This window comes from Talpa occidentalis, unplaced genomic scaffold, assembly GCF_014898055.3.
Source record: "Talpa occidentalis isolate TD23 unplaced genomic scaffold, MPIMG_talOcc4v2.1 talOcc4.11, whole genome shotgun sequence".
Taxonomy (NCBI): Eukaryota; Metazoa; Chordata; class Mammalia; order Eulipotyphla; family Talpidae; genus Talpa; species Talpa occidentalis.
Genome location: NW_023601104.1, coordinates 61,298,397 through 61,320,675, shown reverse-complemented (window position 1 = coordinate 61,320,675; position 22,279 = coordinate 61,298,397). Strand labels below are relative to the sequence as shown.

General features: G+C 34.7%; 2 protein-coding genes across 8 annotated transcripts in view; one reads left to right on the top strand and one right to left on the bottom strand.

Annotated features, from left to right (window-relative positions):
* SAV1 (salvador family WW domain containing protein 1) overlaps window positions 1-14,068 on the top strand; it is a 33,798-nt gene extending 19,730 nt beyond the window's left edge. The window contains exons 4-5 of the mRNA XM_037503309.2: window positions 6,423-6,566; window positions 11,181-14,068. Of these exons, the coding sequence (XP_037359206.1) occupies window positions 6,423-6,566; window positions 11,181-11,382 (346 nt within the window). The 3' untranslated portion in view covers window positions 11,383-14,068. The remainder of the gene's footprint in view (window positions 1-6,422; window positions 6,567-11,180) is intronic.
* Window positions 13,139-22,279, bottom strand: part of ATL1 (atlastin GTPase 1) — a 53,167-nt gene continuing 44,026 nt past the window's right edge. For 6 of the 7 annotated variants that reach the window (XM_054690303.1, XM_037503301.2, XM_037503304.2 and 3 more), the window contains 6 exons: window positions 21,062-21,189; window positions 19,999-20,055; window positions 18,393-18,464; window positions 16,680-17,111; window positions 15,810-15,824; window positions 13,148-13,984 (listed from right to left, as the gene is read on the bottom strand). In XM_054690303.1, the coding sequence (XP_054546278.1) occupies window positions 13,874-13,984; window positions 15,810-15,824; window positions 16,680-17,111; window positions 18,393-18,464; window positions 19,999-20,055; window positions 21,062-21,189 (815 nt within the window). In that variant the 3' untranslated portion in view covers window positions 13,148-13,873. Of the gene's footprint in view, window positions 13,985-15,809; window positions 15,825-16,679; window positions 17,112-18,392; window positions 18,465-19,998; window positions 20,056-21,061; window positions 21,190-22,279 lie in introns of all 7 variants that reach the window. The other variant, XM_037503308.2, reaches the window with a different exon arrangement.

The window sequence follows — 22,279 nt, the reverse complement described above, 5'->3', positions numbered from 1 at the left end:
GTATTGATTTTATTTTTAACTTTTTGTTTTGACATTTCTATATAGTGTTAGAATTTAAACTCTTACTTTCATCAAAAAGAAAGGCATCGTGAAGTTCATATTTGAAAGCTTTAGTCTTCAAAGTTTATGACATACCCCTTTAGACTTATGTTTAGTAACAAATGATTTTTATAAATTAAAAAAACCTTTTTAACAGCCTCAAAATCAGCATCATTGTTCCTGTGATCATATACTATTTTAATATACCAGAATTTTTTTCTTGTAAAAACATAATATAACCTAACATAATATAGATAGCCAGAAATTGAAATAAATAAAAAGCCTGTTTCTTTACATTTAAATTCCTACAGATAATACAAACCTACCTTCTAATATGTTAAGATACATTTGAATTGCAAGATCTTGCTGTCTTTATTCACTTTCAGACATGATTTTATGTTCCATTTCTTACCGTTGCCAGGCAAGTGAAAATTGGAATTATACATAATATAGAAGATCTGTTTAATAAATAAAAGGGGTGTTTCTTTGAGCTATTTTGATTGGTTTTAGGATTATCAGTAGGCCTCATTTGTGGCCAAACTTCTAATCTTGTGAATACTATACCCAGTTGTCACTTGTGACTGTTAACATTTGAAATGTGATTAATCCAAATTGAGATTATTGTAAAACACACACTAGATTTCAAAATACATAAAAAGTATTTGTTTAGTAAAGGAAGTTATAAATATTTCAAATTAATTGTATTTGAACTTTAAGAACTGAGTTATGCCATTAAAAATGGGTAATATGTTATTAGCATATTGGTGGATATTACTTAGTATCATCTAACATAATATAGATATTTGATTGTAGCAGATATTTGTATATTTTTTAGAACCTTTCAAATCATTGTGAAAATACATTTTAGTATTATCACTATAAAATTAAGCTTTATCATATTGTTTTTCATTTTACATATTTGGATTTATTACCTCAAAAAGTAGTTTTTTCTTGCATGTCTTTCCCTCAAAAAGAAAAATTATTTTTTTCAGTGATCCATTTATTCTTACTCAGTGTCAGGGTTTACTGAACAACTAAGGTTGTCATCCTTCAGGTGTCCCAAACCAACTCCAGAGCCATTCTGCCTGTGTTGGGCTCCAGTCTCTTTACTGTCTGCAGCATCCTGGGCAAGATGCTGCTCTCCCTGCTCTCTGTTTTTAGCCCTGTGACATGGGATTAATTTGGAGCTCCATATTCAAGGACAAGGACAGGCCTTGCTTATTCCCACTATGTCCTCAGTATCTAATATACAGATAGTTACACATTGGGAGTATAGTAGATGTTTGTTGAATGACTAAACAATGGAAAATGAAGGAAAAAAAAGAATTAAAAGTGATTATAGTTTGCTGTCACCAGGTGGCAGAGAACTTTGTTGTCCAGACAACCAGCATTGAAGAATATATTGAGCATACTTTTCTTTTAATTTTTGTTTTTAAACATCCTTGTTTACTTTTGCTTAATACAGGATTTCTTCCCTCAGATACCATCACTATAGTTTTCACAGCACTGAAGTGCCATAGTCCCTTACCACGCTCTCCTCCCCCTGCTGTTCTCTAGTCTTCCCCTCTTCTCTCTTCCCCTCCCCTCCTGAGTGTCTCAGATCTGTCTGTCGCCTGACTTCAAGGGCCAGTCTTACAGTTTGTCTTTGTCTGATCCTTAGTTTAGTTTCTCTAGATTCCACATATAAGTGGAATCATCCAATATTTATCTGTCTTCTGGCTCATTTTACTTAAAATAATCCCTTATAGTTCTGCCCATATTGTTGCAAATGACATGAATTTATCTTTTTTGATTGCTAAGTAGTATTCCATTGTTTATATAGTTTTTTTTTTTTTTAAGATTTGTTTATTTATACAAGCACTGGGTACAGTCAGAGGCATGGGAGGGTGAGAGAATTCACCAGAGTCAGAATGGAGAGTAGAACAGGCAGAGTGATGAAGTACACTGCTGAGGGGAGCAGCGGGTGGCAGGAGAGGTCTGCACGCCATGTGGGACCCTCGCCCAGCAGCTAGGGATCGAACTGGTGCTGCAGAGACTGCGGGCAGCTTTGCAACCCAGCGCTCAACCCCTGCACCACCAGGGAGGCCCTATAGATCTTTTTTTTTAAGATTTTATTTATTTATTTTTTTTAAAGATTGATTTATTTATTTATACAAGAACCAGGGTACAGGCCAGATGCACGGGAGGGTGAGAGGATTCACCAGAGACAGTGGGGAACAGAACAGGCAGACTAATGAAATACACTGCTGAGGGGAGCAGTGGGCACGACAGAAGAGGTCTGCCACACCATATAGAACCCTTGCTGGGGTGTAGGTCAGAAGTTCAGGGATGTGAGAGGATTCATCAGAGACAGATTGGGGAGTAGAACATGCACATTACTGAAATACACTGCTAAGGATGAAACAGAAGAGGTCTGCTGCAGCATGTGGATTAACTCCCTGGCTGGGGATCAAACTCAGGCCATTGCTGTGGGCCCTTGTGATATGCCACATCTTCTTGATCCACTCATCTATCCTGGAGCATTTAGGTTGTTTCCTTATCTTGGCTATTGTAAATAGTGTTGCTGTGTATAGGAGTACAGGTTTCCTTTCAAATTAATATTTTTGTGTCTTTGGAGGGATACTTAAGAGTGGAATTGCTGGCTCATCTGGTAAATCAATTTTTAGTCTTTTGAGTAATCTCCACACTTCTTTCCATAGGGCCTGGACCAGCCTACATTCCCAGCAGCAGTATAATAGGGTTCCTTTTTCTCCAAACCCTTGTCAGCACTTGTTGTTTGAGCTTACTTTTCTGTTCATCATAATTAAACTTCCAGTATTATAGAATTTTTATAGTTTACACAGTATTTCCAAAATTAATTTGTTTCTCTCAGAAGCTCAGACATAAAAACAGGAGAGAATAAGCACTTTCTTTAAAATCACATAGGAAGTGTTAATAGCTATTTGATTGTCAATATTATGTCAGTCTTTACACAGGACTTTTGACTCGTTCAATCCTAAAACAGCCATCTTTGGTATGAGTTCATTTCAGTTGTACAAACAGGGAGCTTGAGGCTTAGTGAAGTGAAACAGTTTTGCCTATCTTCATACCACTAATAATTGACTAAACCAAGGTTAAATCTTTTGGATATGTCTGATCTCAAAGACACAATTGTTTCCTACCCCACAGTGTGTTATCAAATAATATATCACTGAAACTTTTGGAAGGAAGAGTTGAAGATAAACTTCAATGCCATTTGCACATTGACCTTGTTAACTATAGCCTGACATTTCTTTAATCCCATTTATTTTTGCAATCACCCTTTTAGATACATGCATAAATCTTTATGTTTGGGAATAGATTTTTCTAATTTTGTCTTAAAGTCTAGATCAGACCATTTTGGCCTCATAGAATTTAATCTTTACCTTCAAGTGGGTCAGTGCTTTTCTTAGCATTTTCTTATATAACAGCCCCCTTCCCCACCTTGCCTATTCTCTTCCTTTTCTCAATATATCTAGGCTATTAGAACTAATATAAATACGGTATTTTTCTTCTTGAAGTCTGTGCTTTAAAACAGGTTCTAATCAACCCTTACTCCATATGCTCTCTAAAGGTAGTAAAAGCAAACGGAAGTCACAGTGTGGATATTTCAAGTATTGCATTCACTTCTGTGCTGCAGATTCCAAACCCCTTTTCAGGCTAACGGAGGAAAAAAACATACATTCTCATTTGGAGAGAAATTGGCAAGTCTAACCAATATGAATTACAGCTAGTCATTATTAAAGTTTATGATTCTACAATTATTGTGAAATTCATATGGAATCACCAAAATCCCCGAATAGCCAAAGCTCTTCTGAAAAAAAAAAGAAGGGAATGGAGGCATCACACTCCCAGACTTCAAACTATACTACAAAGCCTAATCATCAAAACTGCATGGTATTGGAACAAGAACAGACACACAGACCAATGGAATTGAATATAAAATCCAGAAATAAACCCATAGATTTATGGTCAACTAATATTTGACAAAGGAGCAAAGAATATGCACTGGAGCAAAGAAAGTTTGTTCAATAAATGATGCTGGGAAAACTGGGTCGCTACATACAAAAGAATGAAGCTTGACCACTACCTCACACCATGCACAAAAACCAACTCAGAATGGCTTAAAGAACTAGACATAAGACCTGAAACCATAAAGTACATAGAAGAAAATATAGGCAAAACACTACATGACATGCACCTAGAAGACATCTTTACAGACACATCACCCAAAGCATTGATAGTGAAGGCAAAGATAAACAGCTGGGACTACATCAAATTAAAGAACTTCTGCACAGCAAAAGAGACAATAACAAAAACAAAGAGAAACCCCACCGACTGGGAGAACATTTTTGCACCCAACACTAACAATAAAGGATTGATCACAAAAATCTACAAAGAGCTGATGAGACTCAACAAAAACAAAGAAAATAATCCAGTCAAAAAATGGGCAGAAGAGCTAAAAAGAAACTTCTCTGAAGAGGAAATGCAAATGGCCAATGGGCATATGAAAAAATGTTCAACATCACTTGTAATCAGGGAAATGCAAATCAAAACTACAATGAGATACCATCTCACACCAGTGAGAATGGCACATATTAAAAAAAAACTAGCAACAACAAATGTTGGTGAGGTTGTGGAGAAAAAGGAACTCTCCTGCACTGTTGGTGGGAGTGCCAACTGGTCCAACCACTATGGAGAACTGTGTGGACATTTCTTTCTTTCTTTTTTTTTTTTTTAAAGATTTATTTATGTATTTATACATACAAGCACTGGGTATAGTCAGAAGCACGGAAAGGTGAGAGAATTCACCAGAGCCAGAGCAGGGAGCAGAGCAGGCAGAAGGACTGAAGTACACTGCTGAGGGGTGCAGCGGGCAGCAGGAGAGGTCTGCGCGCCATGTGGGACCCTGCTCCAGTGGCCGGGGAGCAGCCGGGGATCGAACCGGCACTGCAGAGGCTGTGGGCAGCTTCGCAACCCAGCGCTCAACCGCTGCGCCACTGGGGAGTCCCTGTGTGAACATTTCTTGAACTACTAAACATAGAGCTTCCATATGATCCAGCAATCCCACTCCTAGGTATTTACTCAGAGGACACAGAAACAGTAATTCCAAAGGGCACCTGCACCCCTGTGTTTATAGCAGCACTATTTACAATAGCTAAGCTATGGAAGCAACCCAAATGCCCCAAAATAGATGACTGGATCAAGAAGATGTGGTACATATACACAATGGAATATTATTCAGCAATCAAAAAAGATAAACACATGCAGTTTGCAGCAACATGGATGTTGCTGGAAGGGATCATGCTCAGCGAAATAAGTCAGAAAGAAAAAGAAAAATACCGGATGGTCTCACTCATAGCAGGAATTTAGAAAACCTAAATAAAAGACCAGGAAAAAGACTAATCAATACAAAGTAAAAATCAACAAGCAACTATAAACCAGAGACACTACGGGGTGGGGAGGGGCAGGGAAAGGAAGGACTAGTGTCAAAATAAGGGGGGGGTGCAATTGTATGGGGCATATAACCAAAATGAAAATGCATACAGGGCCTCCCCGGTGGCGCAGCGGTTGAGCGCTGGGTTGCAAAGCTGCCCCTGGCCTCTGCGGTGCCGGTTCGATCCCCTGCTGCTCCCCGGCCACCAGAGGAGGGTCCCACATGGTGCGCAGACCTCTCCTGCCGCCCACTGCTCCCCTCAGCAGTGTACTTCAGTCCTTCTGCCTGGTTCCCCCCCCCCCCCTCCCGCTCTGGCTCTGGTGAATTCTCTCACCCTCCCGCACTTCTGACTGTACCCAGTGCTTGTATAAACAGAAACAAACAAACAAGCAAATAAATAAATAAAGCATGCCTCTGTAAAAAAAAAAAAAAAAGAAAGAAAAGAAAGTGCATACATTGTGCAAAGATGAAAAAAGATGTAAGAATTATATAAAATAAAATATTTAAATTTAAAAAAAATTTCATACTCAACATTTAGCACAATGCCTGACTCATAATAGTCCCTCAATATGTGCTCAATACGTGAAAAAAAAAAAATTTATGATTCTAGTTCTAAGCCTATGTATAAAGGCTACAGCTTAGCTCTCTTTTAAATCCTCCTTTAAAGTTGTTCTTGAACACAATATCAGAAGAAATCTCTTTAAAATATGTAAAAATTTGTCTTAGGTTTATATCCTAAGACAAACCTACTTGTTTGTAAATAAAGGTGGATTTACTTCCCCTATTTAAAAAAGCAGGATCTTTTATTTTTACATGGCAGGAAGGAACTCAGTTTGGGCAAAAGGCACATTGAAAAATGTTATTTGTTCTTTGTAATTTCTCATTTAGGTTTACAACCTTTATCTTAATGAATGTCCATTCTTCTTAGTGTACCTCGATATGATCAACCTCCTCCTGTCACATACCAGCCACAGCAAGCCGAAAGAAATCAGTCCCTTCTGGTACCTGCAAATCCCTATCATACTGCAGAAATTCCTGACTGGCTTCAGGTTTATGCTCGAGCCCCTGTGAAGTAAGTGAAGTTACAGCATAAATTTTTCTTGAGAGGTGCATAGAGTGCTGAATGAAGTCTCTGGGCTGCTTTAACCAACACAGCACCATGTTTTTTTCTTAACACAGAGATTCTAAATAATATTTTATTTGAGGAAAGAATATTATAGCTTATTAAGTTTGAAGATCCTTGTTTAGAAATATGTCTTGCGAACCTTTATTGAATCTCCACTTTGTGAATCTTTGTGTGCAGAGTTGTGCTACTTAGGGATACAGAAGCCTCTTCATCTTATAATATCCATATAGTATAAGCCTAGTATAAGGAATGATAGCTGATGGACTTTTCCTTTCTCCCCCTCTTCCATTCTTGACACTATGTAACCTACTGCTGCATATAACCTTTGTTCATATGCTAATCAGAAGTCATATGCGTGTTAGGTTCTCCTTAAGTTTGGAAGAATATGTGTCCAACTGTTTACCTGTTTTGGAAAGGTGATAAGATTGAGGAGGACTATTTCTTCTACTGTATGTTATTTCTACTCTATAGTCATTGTTAGAAATAGCATTATGAGATTTCTTTTAGGGGTAAAAAGGTAGTACTTAAATTGAATTCCTGGCTCCTTATGAAAAGAAATAGACTTCCAGAGATGATAGTCCCTTTCAACTCTAGCTGTGTGCTGACTGTAAAACATGGTTGCTTTTTGATTCATCTTAAATTTTTGTCTCTAACTAGGATGGAAATGGTTAATATCATTTTGTCAGAACAGGGTAAGCTGTTATCCATGAATTCAATAATAGTTATTTCTCTCTTTAAAAAGAGGAAATTTGACCTCAAAACTGGTTTCTTCCTTTTGTTAAACAATCAAAACAATAGGACCCTTCTAGCTCCTGAAATTCTTTAATTCTATCATTCATAGTAACAATGAAAAGAAATTTGCAAATACATCCAGATTTTTCTAAATATTTATTAATTTTAGTAAAGTTATATTTCGAAGTCTGCTCACAAATCTGTAATGTGTCATATAATTACAATCAAACTGAAGTATAGGATAAAATTGTGAAGTTTAATTTTTAATAGAAAAATGACCATCAGCAGTGTATTTACTTTCCATTAACACACACACACACACACAAACACACACGTGCATATTCAACAGCATTGTGGCATAGATTCTTATTCATATGACTTGGCAATTCTCCAATGTTCCCATTTTGTGGGTATAGGTAAAAAGAAGAATGAGCATAATGTTTGTTACAAGGTTTAGTTAGATGTAGACATATTATGATTCTTGGAGCTGGAAATAACAGCACTTTTGCTCCTCAAGGCAGCATTCACTACGGTGTCAACAGGATTTTTTGACAGCCTTACAGCAATTGCTGTTTGTGTATATGGATTGTTAATGAATAGTGTTTCAATAGAATAATGCCCTGGGAAAAACAGAATATAAGAGATGCTTTTAACCCTGGGCTGAGTGGTTTTCAGACCATTTTCTGAATGATTGGTCTGTGTAGATAAGAGTACAAGTGGCTGAAAGTTAAACTTGGAAAGACATATTTTTTGGCTAATTAAGAAGGGAAGAATGGAATTTACAAACTTCAAAAATGAAAAACAGGTATACTTAGATGTGTTAGGCAGGAGGGAAGAAGAACTATATAGAAGCTGTAGGGGCAAGAATTTGGAGTTAAAGTTTAATGCATTGCATACTTTCCTGTGTGCTTTTCTTGGAGTACTTTTTTCCTTCCCAAAAGATTTTCTCTGATTTTGTTGCTTCTGCCCATCATCCTGTTCTTGGTGCTAACTGGGAAATCAGGAAGTTTTTAAAGTTTTAGACTTTAATGTTTATAAAGAATGATATGCACGTGTTAAAAACAAATAAGATATTTATCAATTTTTCCTTGTTAGAAAGTACACAGATGATACATGAGCTTTAACTTTCTTATTGTTCCCCTGGTGTAAATTACATATCTTTACTCAGTAAACATTGTTGAAATGCCCTGAAGCTGTGGAATTCAGATTGAAGATGATTAAGACTTTTTCTTAGGAATTGCAGATATGTTTCAAACAAAAAATAAAATCTGAAACTACATGAACAGCAGAGATTCTGGCAAACACTGTAAACTATTTCTTCCTGGAGGCTCTTTGAGTTTTTCTTGTAACATCTCTCCAATTTATGTTGACAAGTAGTCAGAGTTGCCCACTAAAGAAAATATTTAATATTTCTACCACGTATACTCGTTAGTAAATTTCAGTGCCTACTAAGTAGGTAAATGAATAAAATTTGGAGTTCAACAAATATATTTACCTTGTAGTTCCACATAGTGTGCTCCTGGTATTCCTAGTACAAGTTGTATGGAAACGGCAGCATACACTGTACATCGACGGCTCAATATTTGTTTACTGTTTTCCCTTTTGAATGCCCCTTTTTTATACTAGGCAAATGATCCTTTTGGAATAAGATGATAAATGAATTACCCAAAAAGAATTATTGGCTAGGAAATATTATAAATGAATACTATTACTCTTATAAATACATTCAGATACACAATGGAATATTACTTGGCAATCAAAAAAGATAAACTCCTGCCATTCACAGTAACTTGGATGGAGCTAGAAGGGATCATGCTCAGTGAAATAAGCCAGAAAGAAAAATACCAAATGGTCTCACTTTTAGGAGGAATGTAGAGGATCCAAATGAGGGATCAGGAAAATAAATATTAATTATAATACAGTAAATATCAAAATCAACAGGCAGCTATAAACCAGAGACATTCTACAGGAGGGATGAGGCGAGTTGGATCAAAACAGGGGTGGGAAGAGCACAAGGGCCTTGGGTGATGGTACACGGTGAATTGGTAGTGGGAGTTTCATGGGAACTATGACCGAGATGAGAAAGAATACATTGTACAAAAATGAAGAATGATGTAAAAAATATATAAAATAAAAATAAATAAGTAAAAGTGAATCAAATGCTTTTAGTAAAATTTTCAGTCAAAACTTTTGTTTGTATTGCATTATGATGAGAGAAATTTAACTTTAGTATCACATAGGTGTATACCTTGCTATAAAATTCAAATCCTTTGTCTAATCTTAGATATTAATATTCAAAACTGTTACTCTGAAATATCTTGGTGCATAGTTCTTGGCCTTTCTGATCTTTTAGTCATTAAACAATTTCGTAAGAGATAGTATAGCCTCTTCAGGTTTCAGTTTTTCATTTCTAAAATGAGAAAATTGAATTAGAGTGCTGTCTTTAGGTCTCTCCTTTTTTTTTTTTTTTTTTAATAGAGGCATTTTTATTTATTTATTTATGTGTTCGTTTGTTTTGTTTATACATGCACTGGGTACAGTCAGAAGCGCAGGAGGGTGAGAGAATTCACCAGAGCCAGAGCAGGGAGCAGAGCAGGCAGAAGGACCGAAGTACACTGCTGAGGGGAGCAGCGGGCGGCAGGAGAGGAGGTCTGCGCGCCATGTGGGACCCTCCTCTGGTGGCCGGGGAGCAGCCGGGGATCGAACTGGCGCCGCAGAGGCCGCGGGCAGCTTCGCAACCCAGCGCTCAACCACTGCGCCACCGGGGAGGCCCTAGGTCTCTTTCAATTCAAAATATAAATTTGTACTTTAGTACAAATTGTTGCATTATTTTCATCTTAGAATGTTTTATATTTAACCATTGAAGAAGGACCAAAAGCCTTCTGAGTTATGTATTTAATACAGGAGTTCCTTCCCCACATTTTGGAGTCTTTGCATCTATTCCCTCATTTTGAAAAGAACTTTTATTCTACTATCTACTTCAGTTTGTGTTTTTGGTGGGTTTGTTTTTAAATACAGTTGATCTTTGGACAAAACAGGCTCAAACTACACAGTTCTACTTATATGCAGATTTTTTTTTTTTTTTTTTTTTTTTTGTCTACAGGTTCCACATTTGCTGATTGAACCAACCAGCATGTATAGATGTTGGTTGGTTAAGTCTGTGGATGTGGAACTCATGACTATGGATGGCTGAGTATAATAAAACAAGCATCCATGGATTTTGGTATGGGGTGGTCCTGAAACTATTCTCCCACAAATATCAGGGGATGACTGATAAGGTTAAGTATTGGAGGAGTCAAAGGTTATATGTGAACTTTCAACTCTGTGGGTTCATGCCTCTGACTCCCCAGTATTGTTCAAGGATCAACTGTCCTGCACACTCAGCTTTGGGAAAACTTAGCCCATTCTTCTTTCTGTTTAGTTCCTTGTCTGCTGCAATGAACAACATTCCTCAAAAAGCTATAATCAACGTCAGTGACATAATCTTGTCCATTTTTGTGTATTATTGTTTTTGAGTGCAGTGTGTTCTAAAGTATTCTCTTCAGAAATTATAGAACCACAGTGGTTTGAAAAATGTTCATGTTTTCCAGTGTTAATATTAGAATAACATTTAAGATTAAGAGAATGGATATTTTTAACAACTGAAATTAAGTAAGATTAGCAGTTTTCTCCTCTTTCTAAAACATAGTGTATATAATATATAGCAGTTAATAACTTAGTTTTAATAAAGCTTATTATTTGTCATAATAAAGTAGATGTTTATAAAAATAGACCTACAAATACATACTTATGTATTATGAACAGATGTATGATTGTCTTTCAAAACAGATATGACCACATTCTGAAATGGGAGCTCTTCCAGCTGGCTGACCTGGACACATACCAGGGAATGCTAAAGTTGCTTTTCATGAAAGAACTGGAACAGATTGTTAAAATGTATGAAGCCTACAGACAGGCTCTTCTCACAGAGTTGGAAAACCGCAAGCAGAGACAACAGTGGTATGCCCAGCAACATGGCAAGAATTTTTAAGTTAATTTTTAAAATTTGTTTTATAAGGGCTTTAATATTTTCACAGATTAAAAAAAAAAACTGCAAACAAGTACTTTGGTTAATAAAGGCAGCTTACTTTTTAGAAATTATAAAATGCTAATTTTACATGTATTTTGTTATTAAAAATAATCTTTTATTGAGCAAAAAAAATGAGGTTATCATTCCAAAGCCATCATGGCAAACACTTCCAAGTGATGTATATTAGGAAACTGCTTAGAATATGCAGCAAGAAATACTATTATATACAGATATGAAATAGAAAATAATCACTTGGTAAATTTTTAAAGTAGTAGTTCCTTTCTTTAAAAAAGAGAAAGAAAACCTATGCAGTATTATTTTAAAAGATATTTGCTGCTCTGGTGTGAAAAATTATCTGAAATCAGTTGGTTTAAACATTACCATTATGTTGTTCAAAACATACAATGGATTTGGGACCTTTACTGTGATAAATGTTTGTATATAATGTATGGCATTCTCCTGCCACCGGAATGTAAAAAACACTTTTAAAATGTATTGTGAAAATATTTTTGGTGTGAAAGGGTAAAAGGCCTGTAATAGTTCAGGAATAATTAAGGCTTAAGGCTTTAACTAACCCTGTGGGAAAAGTATGTGCAACACTCAAAGTTGTGAATATCACTTCCTTACTTTCAGCCAGGGCTCTTATGCATGGCTCTGATGAGACCATGGAGGGTTCCCAACAGGATAGCATACCGCCATTTTAATAGTTTGGCTTGAACTGACAAAATTGACAATAAGGGATTCATTAAGAAAATTCAGTCATTAAATTGATTGTTATGTATCTTTTAGCATCACAGAACTTTAAAACTTTCAATTCCATTTTTTTCCTTTAGTTTAACAGTTAAACAGTGTTCATAATTACTGGAGTACATTTGATTGCAGAAAAGTTGACTCTTCTAAGCCTATAAATCTCTAGAATTCTGTGAATTTCAACATTTGTTGAAGTAGCTCTTCAGATGTATTTACAGGTGTTGTAAATATGTAAATAAATTTTTAATTTAGTAATCTTCCAAAATACAAAGCACTCCCAGTTAGATATCAGTGAATTTGAGATATTGATAAAATGTTGAAAGTTTTAAATGTTTGATTTTATATAACAAGCTTATTAAATATATTTTTGTGGAAACTAAAGGTGTTGTGTGAATCCATACATACATACATAGCACTATAAATATTTGATTTTCTATTCAGAAGGCCATGGGCAGAGAAAGCAGTTAATGAAAGGGTTATTGAAAACTGTAATAAGTGAGTGGAATTTTGTAAGAGGGAAAAATTATTTTGTATGGCGTGTGATTAAACTTTTCTAATATATAAGGTGACATACTTAATGAACTTTCAAACATTCTTCTATGGTAATCATTCTTTCCTGTTACCTCTTTATGGTACCATTAAATTAATTTAACTAAAGCTTAGCCGTTTCTAAGAAAGTTAGAAATTACTCTGCTTTAGACTTCCCAGATAAATTTGCTTTCCTTTTTTCATTATCATACTTCTTTAAAATGTGCATTATTTTTTATACCATGTTTTTCCTCCAAAATACTTAAATGAAATTAAAATTATAATATGAAATTATTGGTTTAAGAGAACTGGAAGTTACTTTAAGGGGTTAGCATGTTTCTTAAAATGGAAAGCTAAATTTATAATGGTATTAAAATTAATTGCATTTTGAATTTAAAAAAGTTAAGCCATCATCATTCTATGTCAGCACCTCCCAAATATTTCAAATCCAGTAAGCATTTGTTTTTAATCAGGAACCAGAATAACTTTTAATAATAGTTCACATGTTAAAAGAATAAACCTATGAAGAATACATTTCTTTGTGTACCAAATGAAAAAATATACAATGCAGTGAAACACAAATACAAAGTATTTTTATGCATTTTAATCAAGTTTATATTCTATATTGTTATAATATAAAAGAAGCAATATATAGTTTTGGATAAAGCAACTGAAAAGCTCTCTGAACTGTATTTAAAAATAAGTAAGAGCTTATGGTGTATGTAAGGTGATATAGAGTGAATCAAGACTGTTGAATTATGATGCTATATTTAAATAAATAGCTATAGGAAATAATTTAAAAATTCTTCTATAGAAATAAAATGAGCATATCCAAATGTAGAGTATCACTATACAGTTTAATTGTAACCCAATAGCAGAATTTAGTAAATTCAAGCAGAACACATGTACTGTCATCATAAATAGATAAATATTTTAAACTATAATAGCATAAAGATAAAAATCATAACCTGTACATGTTAACAAATAATATAACCATGCATACATACATTTGCTTATTAAGCACTGAAATAAAAGAACTAAACCATTTTGCAGTCTTCAGAGGTGCTTGGTATTTTACTCTGTTTTGATGGAAGCACTTTGAATGTTTGCATGGAGACATAAAACTGAATATTTAGCTGACAATTGGTCATGCACCTGTGTTTTAAAATTTGGGTTAAGTTTTCTTCTTTTCTGATTGTTCAGTAGTTTCTGACTTTGGTGCAGGAAAAGCTTGATGATACAGATGTCTGTGGGTGGCTGCTGCACTGTAAAGTTTGTACAAAGCCTAGAAACAAGAACGGAGATTATGAAACCTTTCGTGAAACACACAAATTTTTCTTTTTTAGTGCAGTTTATGAGACTGTGTAAAATTTAGTATGCTAAATTTGGAATCTATATCATTAATCTATGTAATATATAATTTAATAATATGTTAGAATGCAAGAATATTTTGTTTTCCAGTGTGTGTATATTAATACATTTGTGGGTTGATCTTCATGATAAATGTTTTATTTTCAGACTGTATTTCCTTTTACCTTACAAGCCTCCTTAGAGCAAAACTTCCTAACCACTATTTACGAGGGGTGTGTTGAGAAGTCACATTGTGAATGTTAATCAGTTTAGAGGAATTAAAGGCTCTCATAATTCTGACGACCAATAGCTACTAATTATACATAGACCACTTGCAATCAGTGCTTCCTTACAGGTATTCCATACTAGGAACACATTTATTCTCTGTTATTTCCTGACATGGTCATTGAGTTAAAGCGTATATGTTAGCTTGCCTCTGCCGTACTGGAATCTCTTATTTAAACATGCTCTTGCCTTGTTTCCATTAATTGTTCCTATCTTATAAAATCTTATTCAGAAAAATACCTCAGAAAGCCTTTCCTCACTGTGGCTGTTCTTTGTTTAACATATTCATTTATATAATGATCCATATTTTTGTTTTTTTCCCCTTCAGCCAGTGTCTGAGATTCATTCCCTCCTCTGACTTTTACACATTGAATATTCAGTTAACTAAGTAATCTGAGACAATTCTGAACTCTGTAAAAAATCTATTTTTAAAAATGAATGGAAGCAATATCCTTTAGATTGTAATTGATTCCCAGGAAGTTCCATTAATTTTTTTCTTTCGTTAGTCTATATAGCTATTTTGTTTTGATGTTCTTAGGTCTGAATGGTATCATCTTCATTTCTATGAATACACATTGGTGCAATGTGGGATTATCCTACTTTTGTGTTATTTTGATTCTAACACATTTAATTTAACCCCTGTTCTCTTAAAAGCTTAGATTTTTTCCTTAAGGTTTGATTTACAAAGTTGAATCTTGATTTACTTTTTGTTTTACTGAGTTTTACATAAAATAATTCCTTATTGACTTATTAAATGTATCACTAGTATTTCAGTAGAGGACATAATTCAGTTATGTATGATAGCAGAATTTGTGTTGTCTCTGTAGTTGTTCAAAATTAGGTTTGTTTCTTGAAGATAATAGTTAAAATGACTTCATAGAGATCATTTTTCTTAGTATAACAAATGATTCCTTCCTAGAAGCTCAGATTTGTTCCTCAGATACAGAGTTGTGCACATGTCCAGTAGTAGAAATGAACACCAATTTATAGGTAAGATCTAAGAAAGTTACACTGTATATTGGCATGCTTAAAGTGGTATAGATTAACTGTCACTCAAAAGCCAAAGTTAAAAACTACTTATAAAGTTGTACCTCCATTTAAATACACTTCAGTAGAGTTAAATTTCATTAAGATTCATAAGTATACTTATTTCACTCTGCAGCAGAGTAAAAGGCACAATGTTAGAACATAGAATTTTTAAATTTTTTTACACATTTAGGAAGCAAAACATTCATGATAAGCAAGTCTTGTGTTTCATATACAAATCAAATCACATGATTTCTTGAATACTTTAAGTATTTTAAAATAACATTAAAATTCACAATTAAACTTGTAAATCCTAGAATGTAAGGTCAGTAGTCAATAAAGATTTTCGAATTTACATTGAGACATACTTTAATGACTAGTTAGGTTTATAAAAATAAGACTATAATGTTTACAAATATATACCTCATAATTAAAAAAAATTAACTTACCTCATTTGTACTTCCCTGTGGCAAAGGCAATTTAAAAGAGAAAAAAGAAAAGCATATATCCTGCTTCACAAATAGCATTAATATTCAAATTTGTTTACAGTATTTGCGAGTATTTAAGAACTGCAAATTTTTCCAGTTTTGATTATTTTATTTGAAGATTCTAACGAATCCAATTTTATATTCCCCATAGGTTTCAGCATCATATTCTGTGAGGGCTTTGGATTTACCTCAAATAGCTACTCTTTGGGGAAAGAATGAAGTAAAAACTGCATCCTCTGAACTCCTGGCCACTTCATTCTCTCCATCAGTTTATCTCAAATAGATTCTTCAGAGGTCTGTGGTAGATTCATTAATTACAGATGTATTATAAAGATTATAAATATAATCAATGCTAAGAAAATTGTCTCTGTTAATACCTACAGACCATAACTGTTCAAAAATCTTAACTACAGAAGTTAATGAAGCTTAATCTTAGTTTCACTAAATTCTCCTAGTAGTTTATGCTCCTAACAAAACCACTGTTAGTCAAATGATAGTTTTTAAGTATGAAGTAATGTTAATGCAAAATCATGTCAGAGTGAGCTAAATAAAAACTACTTTCTCACACTTAACAACTTCAACTTTTAGAATAAAAAGTAAAAGCATGTTTAATACATGTATTTTTGGAAAACTCTGAAATGTTAACTGGAAAATAGCTGCGTAAAACTTCATATGATATGTCTAATTGTATCTGGCCAGCTTGACACAAAGTTACTAAAGTCACTGAAGACTGGTAATGTTCATTTGTATTTTTCCAGGATCTTTCACAGTGTCTGGTACACAGATCATTTAAATGTGTGCTGAATTTAGTTGAAGAGAAAGCATTCCTACCTGGTCCCACAAGGCTGCAGCCACCTGGTCTATTACAGCTCCCAGCTCTCGGTATTCTCCAGAGTACCGGATGTATGCCCAGGTGCACAGGGTGATAAGGGTCAGTCCCATTATCATATTGCATAGGCTAGCTATGATGTCCAAACCAATGAATCCAGTCACACCAGCAATCACATATGTGATAAAGATGACAACAAACAGTGTGGCTGGGGTACGAGCTGCATGGAAGATATTTTTGCTATCATTGTGCTTGATATATTGGATGTAAAGTTCATCTATTTCACTCTCCAGCTGCTGCAGGTAACGCCGACTAAATTCCTCCCCACCCATTTTCTTCACCCCTCGGAACAGCTTTACAGATTCTTCCTTAAGCTCCAGATGTTTGGTCTGCAGGTCAGTAGGGGCTAGAAATGGTTTGTCACCACCACAAATCTGTATCAGATAAAGAAGCATTGTTTTTGCAATGCAAAGTAAAATTAGCAGCTAAATAAATTTTCATTTAGCTAGTTGAATTTGTTAGATCATTAGTAATCAGAAGGAGGCTGCGTATATGTTTTGCCAACCCACAACTTTCTGCATTCCATATCTATCATGCTTGACTTTAAATGGGACTGGTACTTTATAAAAGGTGAGATATATATATATATATATATATACACACACACATACACACACACACACACATACATATATATATAGTTATTTTTAATTTTTATTTTCTTTTTGTCATAAAAATATCCATGACTTAGTTAAAAGTTCCTTAAGATGACAAGTCATAATACAAAGTGAACTGCAAACTGAGTTTGTTCACAAAATGAATCTAAATTCAATAAAATAACTTATATCCAGGTTGATCTAAGAAACTTATTGCAACTACACCGAAGTAATTTTGACCAATGAATAGTTTAAAATAATGAATGCAATAAAGCTTTAAAGTAAAATTATGAAATACATTTTCTTTGGCAGTTTCACTGATAACTTTTTAATGGAACCCACTCAGTATTTTCAAGAGACTGGGTGAAAGCATATTAAATGTTCTTAGACAATATTTTAAATTTTTTGAGAAGTTAAAGGGAAATCCCAGTTATCCATACAACTCATTTTGGTTATTTGCTACTTAACCATATAAAGTATACCAATTACCTTTTAGTTATACCATAAACAACAGTCCATATACCTATACTTTCCTTGAGTCTAAGACTCCAATTTTGGATATAATTTTAATTTTATAACATTCAGTGAGAAAAACTCATCACAATAATTATTAGATGCATCATGATTAGAATGTTAAGAAAGAATATAGAGCATGTAGAAATACTGGGATTCGAGATTTAATTTCCTTTTATTTCCTAAAAAGTTTTTATATTTAAGATAGAAATACTGGCATTGTGGAATATAGAAGATGTAGTCGAGAGAGTAGCATATGTTGTTTTAGCTGCGGTATCATATAAGTAGTGGGAAAATATGACCAAAAATGTGTCTCTATTACAGAGATACTCATTTAAAATTGTGCACATATAGTGTTCTTTCATTTAAAATTGTGCATATATAGTGTTCTTTCCATTGTTTTAAATATATTTTAGGACTACAGTAAATATAACTGTGATATATATAGGCTGAAAATAAATCAAAGCCACCTCTTTGCAGGTGTAAAGAGTGTACCTTGGAAGAACAAAGAATAGAAGAAATACTGATTTTTTAAAATACTCTTACCTCTTCCATTTTCTTGTTGTATGTATCCTTGGCAGTTGCCACTGCTGCTAAATTGTTAGCTTCTGCTGTAGCCTTTGGACAAAATACAACATATGATGTAAAATGGAGTTCATATTTGTTAAACTTCCACTGGCAGTTCATATTTCACAGCATCATGTGCAAGAACCCAAGGAGATCAAATAATTTGAAAGTATCTCAGCATTTCTACATTTTCAAAAATTAGTAAAATTAACAACTTCAAAAAGCACAAAATACTATTTTACTCAATAAACTGGTTCTAAAAAGATTTTTGGGGGGAAGATTTTTTCCCATTAAAAATGTTTAGCCTGGGCCTCCCTGGTGGCGCAGCGGTTGAGCGCTGGGTTGCGAAGCTGCCCGCAGCCTCTGCAGCGCCAGTTCGATCCCCGGCTGCTCCCCGGCCACTGGAGGAGGGTCCCACATGGCGCGCAGACCTCTCCTGCCGCCTGCTGCTCCCCTCAGCAGTGTACTTCGGTCTTTCTGCCTGCTCTGCTCCCCGCTCTGGCTCTGGTGAATTCTCTCACCCTCCCGCGCTTCTGACTGTGCCCAGTGCATGTATAAACAAAACAAAACAAACAAACAAATAAATAAATAAATAAAAACATGCCTCTATTAAAAAAAAAAAAAAAAGATTCTAAAAATGTTTAGCCTACCAAATAGGGAGAAAAGTTGTAACTCCAAATACATGGGAAAAAATAATACATATAGGTTTTAGGACATTGTTTAAGGACATTGGGACCTCTTAATATTTTAGGACATTGGGACCTCTCTGGTGACACAGGGGTTAAATAAGTCTCAGTGCTATCACCAGCCACTGCAACATGAGTTTGACCCAGCCAGGGAGCTAACCCACATGACACAGCAGGCCTCTCCTGTCTTGCCTGCTGCTCCCGTCAGCAGTGTATTTCAGTAGATACACCTGTTCTGCTCCCCGCTCTGTCTCTGGTGAATCCTTTCACCAGCACCTCTGGCCTACACCCCAGTTCATGCATAAATAAATAAAAGTAAATTAAAAAATGTTTTAGGGCATTGATGACAAAAAGGAACTATTAAGAAATTTAAATGAAATTGTTAAAAAGCAGGAAAGCTAGTTTCTCCTTTTTTAAATGTTATAGTGTACCTAAAACCTGGACCGGTTTTTTTTTTCTTCATTAGATGTGTGATTCTAAACTATAGTATGAGTCTGTTTTGTAAACAAATTCAATACAAAGAATGAAAACTTCGGTTTAAACTGTTTTATCTCTGCACAGGTGAGACTGCTGTATGTTTTCGTAAAAATGTTTAAATGAACACACAAATGGGGGGTTGTTAGAAAAATAATCTTCCAGTAAATTTCTCTCTGCTAACCAGATTGGAACTTATCTTTAGCTTAGCATGGCATAAAGCTAAAGAAAACTTAATCTTCAGTGACAAGTTTTTTTTTTGTTTTTGTTTTTTTGTGGGACCCTCGCCGGCGGCCGGGGAACGAACCAGTGCTGCAGAGGCTGTGGGCAGCCTCGCAGCCCAGCACTCAAACCGCTGCGCCACCAGGGGAGGCCCCCAGTGACAAGTATTTTTTAAAAAGTTATACCTCCTCATTAATAAATACCTGTAACATGGATTTGGGATGTGGTAATTCTTCACCTTGATAGATCTTTATATAAGCCTAAAAAAAAAAAAAAGACTCATGTCAAATAATACCATTCAGTGTTTTCCTAATTCTGTTAAATTGTTCTAAGGTCAAATGCCTTGGCAGTGAAAGAAAAAAGGTTGTTGACATTGTCAGGAAATTATCTCTTTCTCATATTTCTTTCTCAGTTCTTGTTCCCTTTTCCTGAGATGCCCTTTTTCCATAATCTTTACTTGCCAGTCCTACACTTTTTCAAGGCTCAACTCACTGCCAGCTCTGTACCACTTTTTCTCAGATCTCTCTGCTAACAGTAGCAAGGTCCTAACTCCTATGAATTCTAAGCTCCTCCACAGTGCTATACAGAATAAGAATTCAAATTTTAGATAAATAACATGTCATATATTGCTGAGTGATGGAGGTAAGTAACCATATAGGAGGAATATGAAAATATTGTAAATAACGAAACATGATTTTAAAAAACTGATGTTTTAGTCCTCAGAACATCAGTCCACAATTAGGTTAGTAATTGAAATTCTCCACCACATATATTAGTTGGTAAAAGAGGTAAACAGGTTTGCACATTTACAATCATTCTACTTCAAATTGGCCCATGGTGTAGAAAGCAGGAAATGTAAAAGTTTGCTCTAATAGGAAGGCAAAGTATAGCCCCTTTGGGAAAATCTTTAGAACAAATGTAAAATTTAGTATAGGTCATGACTGAGAACTACATGGATGGACTCTAGAATACACCTTCCTCAAACACCAACAAACAGACTTTTCCAACTCTCAGATACAGTCTTTTTTCAGATTATATTTCTGCTAAAAGGGGGCAATAAATTACTTCAATGAGTTTTCTCAAAAAATAATTTCAGAAAGTAAGCTTTTCTTGGGAGTCTTACAACTTTTTTTTATAGATTTCTCATACCTTTCCTGCCCCCTCCCCTATTACAGAGTATATGATTCTTATATGGTTCATACAGGAACTGCATTCCAAAATGTCAAATCTAAATACTCACAAATGCTCTAGAAATGAAAATAATACCTTGAAGTACTCCACCAGACCTCGGCAGGTGATTTTGTTCCCATTGATCTCTTTAATATCTAGGCTTTCGGGACTAAGTAGCCAAGGAATCAGTATTTTCAAGTTTTTGATGAATTCATCATCTATTTCTACAAGTAAAAGCAAATCCATCATTGTTTTTAAAATCCTAGTTAGTCCTCTGTACCATATAACAAAACAACCTTTGATTTCCTCGATTTTTTCCCCAGTGTGATAATGACATCAGTCCACTTTCCAACATCATCTAAAACAACTCCTGAAACCTGCTTTCTTAGGTTGAGTGATACTCTTTGAACAAAAATCTGCTGGTCTTTCTCATCTACTCTCCAATTACATATTTATCTTGTCTTGTACCTAAAAAATAGCTTCCCTGATATTAAATGTTACACATTCACATTATTTTGATTTATTGTGATGTCTTTAATGTCTTGTTTGTAGTTATACAAACAGATACACACACACATGTAGTTTCATAAATCTGGGGGAAATGCCAGTTATTTACTGGAAAAATAAGATGTATTTCCTCCAGAAAATGTATCCAAAAATTGCTGTTTAGTGTACCCACTTTATGAAAAGATGGGTAAGGTGTGGTAAGTAGGACTCAAGTTGAAAAAGGTAGTGATGATGCTGCTACCTCTCGTACTGAAACAGCAACACAAAATAACATGGCAAGAAATAGTCATGGAGGCCTTGAGAGAGGATCATAGGTATTTGACTACCATGTTTGGTATAATTGATTACACATAATCCATGTTACAGTGTTAAGTTCAAACTTAACATTATAGGCCTAACAAAATAATGCAGAAAATATATTTTCAGAGAAGTCTTTTGATAACTGATAATTTCTTAAATCAATATTTTAAACATATAGAATACACATGTAGATATAGATATATAAAATAAGGTATGTCCAGAGACGTGGTATCTAAGTCAATTCAGTAACTTCCTATAATTTTTAAAAATCTAAATTACAGCAAACTCAAGTTTTCAGGCTTCAGGACTGGTGAGTACCAACATCTTAAAGACTCAAATCTAATGATTCTGTTTGAATGTTTCCATTGTTATGTATGTATCATGTATATGTATTTCCATGCATATGTGTTATTATATGTATTTATGCACTGTGTACATTTACATAATAACAATATTTTATATCTAATAGCTCCAGTATATGTAGAAATACCACTTCACACAAGAATT